At 42.0% G+C, this 9,905-nt stretch overlaps 1 protein-coding gene across 1 annotated transcript; it reads left to right on the forward strand.

Moving 5' to 3' along the window:
- Positions 1-1,314: 1,314 nt before the first annotated feature.
- LOC125287229 lies at positions 1,315-3,688 on the forward strand. The gene is made up of 3 exons (XM_048232791.1): positions 1,315-1,828; positions 2,918-3,082; positions 3,456-3,688. The coding sequence occupies exons 1-3, from the start codon at positions 1,396-1,398 to the stop codon at positions 3,686-3,688; spliced, it is 831 nt and encodes a 276-aa protein (XP_048088748.1). The 5' UTR covers positions 1,315-1,395.
- Positions 3,689-9,905: the final 6,217 nt, after the last annotated feature.

The raw sequence follows: 9,905 nt of genomic DNA on the forward strand, positions 1-9,905 counted from the left end.
GCATAAATTGATATTTGTACCAGACGGGGTACTAATAGGACACATTGCTGTGTGCACCAGGGTACGAATAGAATTCACTTCTAATTACACCAGGGTACGAATAGCATATACTGCTAATTGTACCAGGGGTACAAATAGCCTTACGTTTATCGATATCGATGCCATTGTCGAGTCTGCTTATCAATGCGATTCCTTATCGATTCCCATATCGATTCCTGTACCATTTGCTGAACATGTATAGGATGGCTTTGAGAGTTATTGGCTTTGAATGTCTAATTTAAAGTGGTTTTAGAGAATGAATACCAAGGGTGCAATATCAATACAGTGTTTCCCTTAGAAATTAGTGCTGTTGATTGTAGGAAGTCATGTTTTTCTTTCACCTTTTTCATTTACATTATTGGTAATTATTATTTACATTATTATTAGAAATAGAAATGAAACAAAAATGAAATGGCACAACACACACAACAGAAAATTATAATTTACAATTAATTACAAAAAATAAAGCTTAATCACAGGCCACTGTACAAACTATTACTATTTAGAATGTACAATGCTGTGCATAAGTTAAGACATTTATTTATATAATAACATTTATTTATTTACGATACATCATACAATAACAAAGTGACGGTTTGTGAGGCTTGCTTGATTCTCACGGTTTTAAGCTAACTGTTAGTAGCGTTGTTGTGCATGGTGCATAAAGATATGTGGATAAAATGAATTGTGTTTTCGATGTCATTTGGTAAAATAAATGCTCAAAAGCCTAACAACTCGAAGAAAATCTATCTTGGACTATAGGAGATAAGTGTCTTGTATCATTTCTATGATTTTGGTGAGCTCTACAGGAATTACAGACTATCTCCAGATGTAAATGGTTGCGTATATTATTACTCAAATTCAGTTAAACCCACCAATAGGCTAGCTAGACCTTAGTTTCACAGCCTAGGTATTTTAGCAACACAGGGCTTGAAAGAATTGACTGTATAACAAACAAAAACCAAACAATGCGTGGAATTTATCTGGGAATAGGCTACTGAAGGTAGGGGCGAGCTATCTCGCTGGCGTGTTTAATCTGGTTCCTTGGTTAACATAATGTAGGCTATGTTTGTTTTTGCACAACATTGCGTCTGCTAATAAACTTCAACATAAACACAAACAAGCGTGATCTCCTGTGGAATCCCTGACTGCGCCTTCAACGTTAGCTTACTATTATTTGTTGACATCAAACCTGAACAAACGGCAGCTGTTCCTGAAGTTCACTTGCATGATTTTTTAAATTAGGAAACTTTTTTGCAACAGCAGCTTGAATTCTAGAGGCGGCGCTGCGCCTGGGAATCAATAAAGTATCTACCTATCTATCTATCTATCTATCTGTCTGTCTGATGTTTATCAATGGATGTGTTGACTGTGATAAACACTTTTGATGGGTCCGAAGAAGCTGTTAAGCCCACGCCAGGTGGAAGACAACGGCGTTTAAACGAAGACAACCACGAACGTCAACAAACTAAAAAGATACACTACTCTGGTGGAGGACGGATCCCCACCATTGGATGTAAACACACCTCAGCTAAATGCTTTTGCCAAGCAGATAGATTGACACCCGATGACCTTGTCATGAATTTTCAGAAGTTTCATGACAAACCTAATAAGGTGGAACAGGACGCGGCACTTCTTTACCTGATGAGCGTATCTGAGGTAAAACGGCAGCGTCAGAACGACGAAAACCGACAGAAGGGGAGGAATGTCACCGTGAAATACAGCCTGCTGTGGGATGAGCACCCCAACAAATTGCCAGTTTGCAAGGCCACATTCCTGTCAGTTTTGGGTGAGTACAGTTTTCATGTTTGGAATAGTTGAAATCCGTTTTGTATGTGATTTTCCTTTGTAGTTACACTGATGGGCGTCATGTTTCATACTATTAGAAGGATTGTTTCTTGGCTACTTATCAGAGAAAAGTAATGATGATACACAACCCTTTATTTGTGTAGTGGATGGCTAAAGCCATTTCTAGACAAAGCGGTGCTAACTGTTTGTAAACTCCAGGGGTGGAAGTGTTCATGTCTTACTGGTGCTACTGGTCAGACACTTTATGAAATGTAGTAGGAAGGTGCGTGTGTGTGTGTGTGTGTGTGTATCTGCTTGTCTGATGTGGATAGTGGAGGAGACTGGGGCTGTAAAGCGGTGTTCAGGGAAGGAATCAAGGGGCAGGGGGGAGTGCACACACACACTGTGTGTGTGTGTGTGTGTTTGTTTATTTGGTGACAGTCCAGGAGGCTTTAAAGTGGTGTTAAGGGAAGCAAGGGGAAGAGGTGTGGTAAAGGGAACGTGTGTGTGTGTGCGTGCATGCATGCGTGTGTGTGAGAGAGGCTTTAAAGTGGTGTTGGTGGCAGAGGGGGCGGTATGGGTTAGGGCAGGGGTGGGGAACCTATGTTTCGAGGGCCGGTCCCCGGTATAATTTTAATGTTGTGCAGCTTCACATGAAATGACATATTTTGTAAAGAAATGACATTTGCAATACAATGAAGTTCTATTTAGGGATCCTACAGAATGAAAAAGGTTCCCCACCCCTGGAGTATGGGGAAGGGGAAGTTTGGGATGTGTGTGTGTGTGTGTGTGTGTGTCACGTGTCGTCAGCAGAGCAGAGCAGAGCAGTGGTGCAGTGTGTGTGTGAATGTGTGTGTGTGTGCGCGTGCATGTGTGTGAGTGTGAAATCTACATTATTGGGTGTCAAAAAAGGTTGCGAGACAATGCTCTAGACTACTTGGCTAAAACTAGGCTACTTGGAACATCAAGAGAAGTGTTTTAAGTTGATTCTGTACTGGACTATGTGTATAGTGTGTGTAATGATGTGTATGCATGTTGGTTTTACATTGAAGTCGATCTAATTCATTAATTTACCTTCACTTTACCACAGGAATCAGCAAAGACCGGGCCTCCCGGGTTGCCCAGTATTATGCTGAGACTGCAGAGGCTCGTCCGGAGAGAAGAGGTGGTGCGAGAAACATCGAGGGGAGCGACAGTAGAAGGCAACTGATCATAAATCACATCAAGACCTTCACGTGCAGGGCCAGCCACTATGGTAGGAGGGGAGCACCTGGGCGCAGGTATCTGCCAGCTGACCTCAGTGTGCGCAAGATGCATGAGCTCTTTGAGGCTCTAAACCACGCACACACAAGCTACTCCCTCTACTACTCTGTTTTTGCCAAAAATTTCAATCTTGGCTTCGGCCACCCAGCAACAGATGCATGTTCTGATTGTGCCAAATACAAATTCAGAATCACAGATCCGAATATGACAGAAGCAGAGAGGCAGATAGAATCTGCATCATTCATTTTGCATCGTCGTAGAGCTCGTGTTTTCTATGACCAGTATACTAGGCAGAGTTGCGAAGGATTCTGTGTCTGTCTGCTTTGACATGATGCAGAATCTGATCCTTCCCAAAACTCCAATAGGGCAGGCCTACTACTCTCGTCAGCTGTATCTCTACCTGTTTGGTGTTGTAAGACACCATGGAGAGAATAGTCGGCAGCCAAAAGAGGATGTCCATCTCTATGTGTGGCAAGAAAATCAGGGTCCCAAGGACAGCAACATGATTGCATCTGCTTTGAATGACTGCTTCATAGTTCGCCTTGCCAGTCAAATTCGCAGATCCAAGGGGCTTCGGCTCTTCAGTGACTCGTGCTAAGGACAAAACAAAAATATGACCATGGTCTCCATGCTCATGGAGCTAAGGCAAACCTTCCCCAATCTTTGCATCGAGCACACATTTCCAGTCAGGGGGCACAGCTATCTCCCCGCAGATAGAGTTTTTGGCAGGATTGAGCAGAAAATCAGAAGGATCGACACAATTCTCCTGCCACAAGAATACCATGCCCTCTTGCAGCAGTTTGGTAATGTGTACATTTACGGCACAGACTGGAAGGCTTTTGATTACAAGTCAGCTACAAAAGAGTGCGTGAAGGCGCAGAGAAGCTTCAAGATCAGTGAAGCACGCATGCTTGATTTGAGTACCAACAAGGTTGGTATAAAGGTGGCATACAATGGGGAGTAGTGCTTCCACAGTGTGCTGAAACGGGGCAAACGGTGGGCTGACCTGAAAGCTGCCATTCTTGAAAGCCAAACCACAGTGAAGAAAGCAAAGAAGCAAGATGTGGTTGCACTCCTGAAAGCAATAGGTGTGTCTGAGGCAGTGAGCGCATTTTATAGTGATGCACTAGTGATGCACTAATCTGATGTGAATGAAAACGCTCACCAGAGTGACGAAGACCCAGAATAAATTCCTACAGTGTAGTGAATGAATGTAATGCAGTATTAAATTTAATCTTTGTTTTATTGTTATAAAGGTTATGCACTTCAAGCAACAACATTTTAATTGGTTTCGCACTTAATATTGCACTAATTGGCCATTTGTTTTGTATGTGTGTTATGTTTTACTGTGTCTCTTGTGGACAGTCTTAATGAACTTAAATGGCAAAAGGAAAGAATAGCGAGCGCTCTATAGTCTCATGTAGTCTCATATAGAGCTTTTGTTTGTTAACTTGTTTTAAAAACAGACAGAAAAAAATTAATGGTTTCGTACAATTTTTGAGCAAAGAACACATGGTGGATATATAGCGTTTTGAAAAGAAATATAATAAACTTTGGATTTATAATCATTAACATTCTTGTTTGATTTCTCAATTATTGTTGATGGTGTTCAGACTGACACAAAAATGATTTTTAACTATATAAATTAAATACTTACAAAATATGTAGGTCTGGGTAAATAATTGTCCTTTATCTCAAAACAATCAAAATGGATATATAGCGTTTTGGAAAAGAGCTCTTCATATATATATATATATATATATATATATAGTATGCATGTGAGAGAGATGAGAGAGAGATGAGAACAGAGGTGTGTGTGTATGTGTGTGCGTGTGTGTGTGTTTATTTAACCAGAGGAGGGATGCAAAATAGAAATTCAAATGTGAATGTTTGACTGACAAATCAACAGTCATTGCACAGGTGGCAGATGTGTCACTTAAAGAGGCTGTGGACAATACACACACACACAGATCTCAGACAGACAGAGGAGCAGCATGAGTGTGTGGAGTATCGTGTGTGTAGCCGTGGTCTTACTCCTCAGTACTCAAGGTGTGTGTGTGTGTGTGTGTCTGTGTGTGTGTGTTTATGTGTGGCCGTGGTTTTACTCCTCAGGACTCAAGGTTTGTGTGTGTGTGTGTGTATGTGTTTATGTGTGGCCGTGGTCTTACTCCTCAGGACTCAAGATTTGTGTGTGTGTGTTTATGTGTGGCTGTGGTCCTAGGTAGAGTCAAGGTTTGTGTGTGTGTGTGGTTATGTGTGGCTGTGGTCTTAGGTAGAGTCAAGGTTTGTGTGTGTGTTTGTGTGTGTGTGTGTGTGTGTTTATGTGTGGCTGTGGTCTTAGGTAGAGTCAAGGTTTGTATGTGTGTGTGTTTGTGTGTGTGTGTGTTTATGTGTGGCTGTGGTCTTAGGTAGAGTCAAGGTTTGTGTGTGTGTGCGTGTGTGTGTGTTTGTGTGTGTGTGTGTGTGTGTGTGTGTGTGCGCAAGGTAAGAGCTACTCCTGAGGCGTCTGTACACAGCAAAAGCCAGAGTGTTATTTTCACAGAGTATGAGGTCATAGAGTATATTTTTTTACACTTTATCTTTATATTTTGGTGCTAAATATTATGTTTAAAGTGGTGCATTTTACCTCATCATGCGTTGAAAGGACACTGAATCAGAGTTTAATTTTATCATTTCGGTTTTGCATAAGTTACTATTACAGGTGCTGAAGTTACTCAAAGTAGTGTCAAATGATGCCTCTGAACGAGTGCATTTGAACACTCGTGGTGTTAGGAATTTAACTCTTTATAGTGTTAATATTTTAACTCTGGTGTCCAGTGTTGGGAGGACCCATATACACACCGAAAAGAGTGTAAAATGTACTCCTATAAAAGTATCATTTACACTGTCCAATTTGCTGTGTGTGTGTGTGTGTGTTTCTGCCATTAAAGGTACACTCTCAGAAGAAAAGGGTACGGTGGGGTCCATTTTTGTTCTCTAAGGTTCTCACATTTAGACAAAGTACCTGGCAGGGATCAAACTCAAACCCCAAGGTACTGATATGTACCATCTGGAACATTTATGTACCTTTTCTAAATAAATTCACAAAATGACCATATATTTACCTTTGAGCAACAAATTTCAAAAGTTGTTGGGGGAGGAGATTTGGGAGCAACCGTTATTTTTTCTTTAAGGTAACTTTTCACTCACCAAGTGATGGAGCAGCTTTTAGCAGAGCAGCTTCTGAAGTTTGAGAAAACACGTGTGCAGGATGGAATGTTTTTGGAAGAAGAGGTATGCTTTTCAGAGGTAAGGCTTAGTTGAAATGTAAGGAAATTCGGCTGGTAACATTAAATACAGACTGTTAACTGAGCCAAATGAGTGGCTAAAAGGCTTTAACTGCCACTAGCAACCTAGCCTCCCATGTTAATCAGGCATTCTCAGTGTTGATTTTAGCATTGCGGCCCGCCACAGCAAAATGAATTAATTTAACAATAAACAGCAATGCTAGTCCGAGGTACCTGTCTAGTTTTATTCCATAAATATTGTTTTTATAGACATAAAGAGCTACGCTACGTTTTTATAGTTGATCAAGAGCTACGTATGTTTGTCAACATCGCAAAAACTACAATTTTCGCACAACTTGGTGGAAAAGTGTAGCACAGGCTAGGGAAAACCCTTTCATTTCTGGAGCTGATCGTATTTGAAGTATTTCTCATATCATAGCCTATTAGCTCGCAACAACAGCGGAGAGGGAGAGGACAGAGGGAGATTTTAACCCATAATGATATCTAAACTGTTTCCAAATTTTCAGTGAAGAGAGAACAACAGGATTATTGGTGTATTGGGAGGGCCGTAGAGGAAGGGGTGCAAAGAGTAATGCAGGGAGTGAAGTAGAAGTGCAAGAGCTTCCATGGCACACCAGATAATATTTGGGTGATGGCACCATTTTTTTAGCATTTGGATGTTAGCGGCCCAGTAATACAACAGCATATTGGGTAGGGTGAAACCCCCTGCCAATTTGGGTCTTTCTAAAATTGCTTTCTTAATCCTTGGAATCTTGCCAGCCCAGATGAAAGACAGCATAACGGATCCACTGATTTGGGAAGAACCCTAACCCTAACCCAGATGAAAGACAGCATAACGGATCAACTGATTTGGGAAGAACCCGAACCCTAACCCAGATGAAAGGCAGCATAACGGATCCACTGATTTGGGAAGAATAAGAGGGAGGGTCTGGAACAGAAATGGGACTCGAGGATTCGAGGTAGAACATTCATTTTGAAACAGAAATGGGACTCGAGGTAGAACATTCATTTTGAAACAGAAATGGGACTTGAGGAAGAACATTCATTTTGAAACAGAAATGGGACTTGAGGAAGAACATTCATTTTGAAACAGAAATGGGACTTGAGGAAGAACATTCATTTTGAAACAGAAATGGGATTCGAGGTAGAACATTCATTTTGATGGTTTCAATTCGGCCAGCAAGTGAAAGGGGTAATGTGCGCCATCTTTGAAGGTCTGATTTGATGTTTTCAGTCAGTCTTATGAAATTATTTTTATGAAGGGAATTGAGAGAGTGGGAGATATTGACACCTACATACTTAAAACCGTTGGGGGAAAAATAAAAGGGCAAAGCCCCTGGGGCTATGGATTTGGCTGGTTGTTGATTAACAGGGAAACAGAGACTCGTAGAAATATTCAGTTTGTACCCTGAAAAAGTACCAAATGTCTTCAGCAGATTCACTATTCCATCAACGCAGTTCACAGGGTCTTGCACATATAGCAATAGGTCATCAGCATTCAATGACACTCTGTGTCCCATGCCTCCTGACTATACCTGTGAATGCTAAAGAGCCTTGAAGGGCTATGGACAGGGGTTTGATGGCCAGTGCAAATAATGAAGGTGACAGGGGTCATCCCTGACGTGTACCACGTGTGAGAGGGAAGGGAGAAGAGATTTCAGAATTGATTTGAGGGTATGAGATGAGTCAGAGTATGAGATGGGTCGGTAGTCAGGGTATGAGATGAGTCAGGGTATGAGATGGGTCGGTAGTCAGGGTATGAGATGAGTCAGGGTATGAGATGGGTCGGTAGTCAGGGTATGAGATGGGTCGGAGATCTGTGGTATAAAGCGGGAGGCGCATTGATGCCTCAGTTGTGAAGCTAAAAGGCGGCCAGCCTTATCCCATGCTCATAGTAAGTTGCTGTAAGGCGGCCAGCCTTATCCCCATGCTCATAGTCAGTTGCTCATAGTAAATTGCTGTAAGGCGGCCAGCCTTATCCCCATGCTCATAGTAAGTTGCTGTAAGGCGGCCAGCCTTATCCCATGCTCATAGTAAGTTGCTGTAAGGCGGCCAGCCTTATCCCCATGCTCATAGTAAGTTGCTGTAAGGCGGCCAGCCTTATCCCCATGCTCATAGTAAGTTGCTGTAAGGCGGTGCTGCCAGCCTTATCCCCATGCTCATAGTAAGTTGCTGTAAGGCGGCCAGCCTTATCCCCATGCTCATAGTAAGCATGCTCATAGTAAGTTGCTCTTGTACGTCTTAGTAGATATTCTGCCTTCCCTGTTGACAGTAAATCAAAATCAGTTTGTATCTGCAGACGTTTGGTTGTTAAATCTGGATTAACTGTTGAGGCCTGTTGTCTGTCTATATCCAGTATTGCGTCCAATAGTTCCTGCTGTTTTAATCTCCTGTTTTTAGTTAAATGTGCACTGAAAGATATGATGCCCCCGCGGAGAAATGATTTCAGCGTTTCCCACAAGAGCGATGGGGGATCTGTCGTGGAAAAAGTATCCACTTTCCGAACCTCCAACCCAATTAGCACTCTGATGTCAAAGACCCGCAGGAGAACACCAAGACAAGAGATGTTGGAGACTGTTGATCCTTTATTCGCCGTATTGCAGTGAAAATACAATCCAAACAGCGTCAGGACTGGACCGTCAGGCAATAAGCGATGAGTTGCAGCTGCCACCCCGATGAGATCTGATCTGAATGTGCCTGAGTTCTTTCTTTTATGCTCTCAGGGGCCTGGGAGGCGTTCCTATCCCCAGGAACGTCACCAGGCCCCCTTTAGCCAATCAGACCGTTTTTGGACTTGAGATATTGGTGGAAAACCCTTCTCATTTAAACATTAAAAAATGTGTGTTGCTAGGCAGAATACATGTGACCAGGTTCTATGTGTAAGCTGTTGCCAGGCAGGGTATGTTTTCGTTTGGTTCTATGTGTTGGTTTCACTTCCCCTTTTCTGGAAAGTCCCTGCATCTCCTCTTCTGCTAGCTTCTTCTATTTATGCCCTTCTGGTAAGTACCTTTCTCTCCCAGGCCCTGTTTTGTCTACTTTCATTCTTAGTTTCTGACAGTCCAGTCCCATGACTTCCAGCAAATGTCACACAGTTGCACAAACAACAACATTCTTATGATAAATGGAATTACTTCTGATAAACCAATACATACAAGCATGATGTCTTAATAAAATCACCACAATACCTGATCAGGTCTTTTTGTTTCTAAGAAAAAAATCTATATTTGTGGACACAAAGTCACAATAATCTGTGTTAGCTAGTAAGCCTAAGTTAAGTCTCCATCCTCCTTGATATCTGTGCGAATTAGAGGGGAGACAGAGGTCTAAAATGTGAGGTGCATGGTCAGAAATGACAATGGCAGTGTAGTGTGCAGAATTAACTAAAGAAAGTAGAGCCTTGTCAATGAAAAAGTAATCAATGCGAGAATAGACCTGGTGGACAGTGGAGTAATAAGAGAAATCTTTAGCATTAGGGTGAAAGAAACAGCAGGGATCAACACAGCCAATTTGATCCATATATCGATTTTC

The sequence above is a fragment of the Alosa alosa genome, chromosome 22, assembly GCF_017589495.1.
Source record: "Alosa alosa isolate M-15738 ecotype Scorff River chromosome 22, AALO_Geno_1.1, whole genome shotgun sequence".
NCBI lineage: Eukaryota > Metazoa > Chordata > Actinopteri > Clupeiformes > Clupeidae > Alosa > Alosa alosa.

Coding starts and splice junctions, on each gene's coding strand:
- LOC125287229 (XM_048232791.1), top strand. CDS start 1,396: ATGGATGTGTTGACTGTGATAAACACTTTTGATGGGTCCGAAGAAGCT. Junction 1,829..2,917: donor CACATTCCTGTCAGTTTTGG/GTGAGTACAGTT, acceptor ACTTTACCACAG/GAATCAGCAAAGACCGGGCC. Junction 3,083..3,455: donor GTGCAGGGCCAGCCACTATG/GTAGGAGGGGAG, acceptor AAACTCCAATAG/GGCAGGCCTACTACTCTCGT.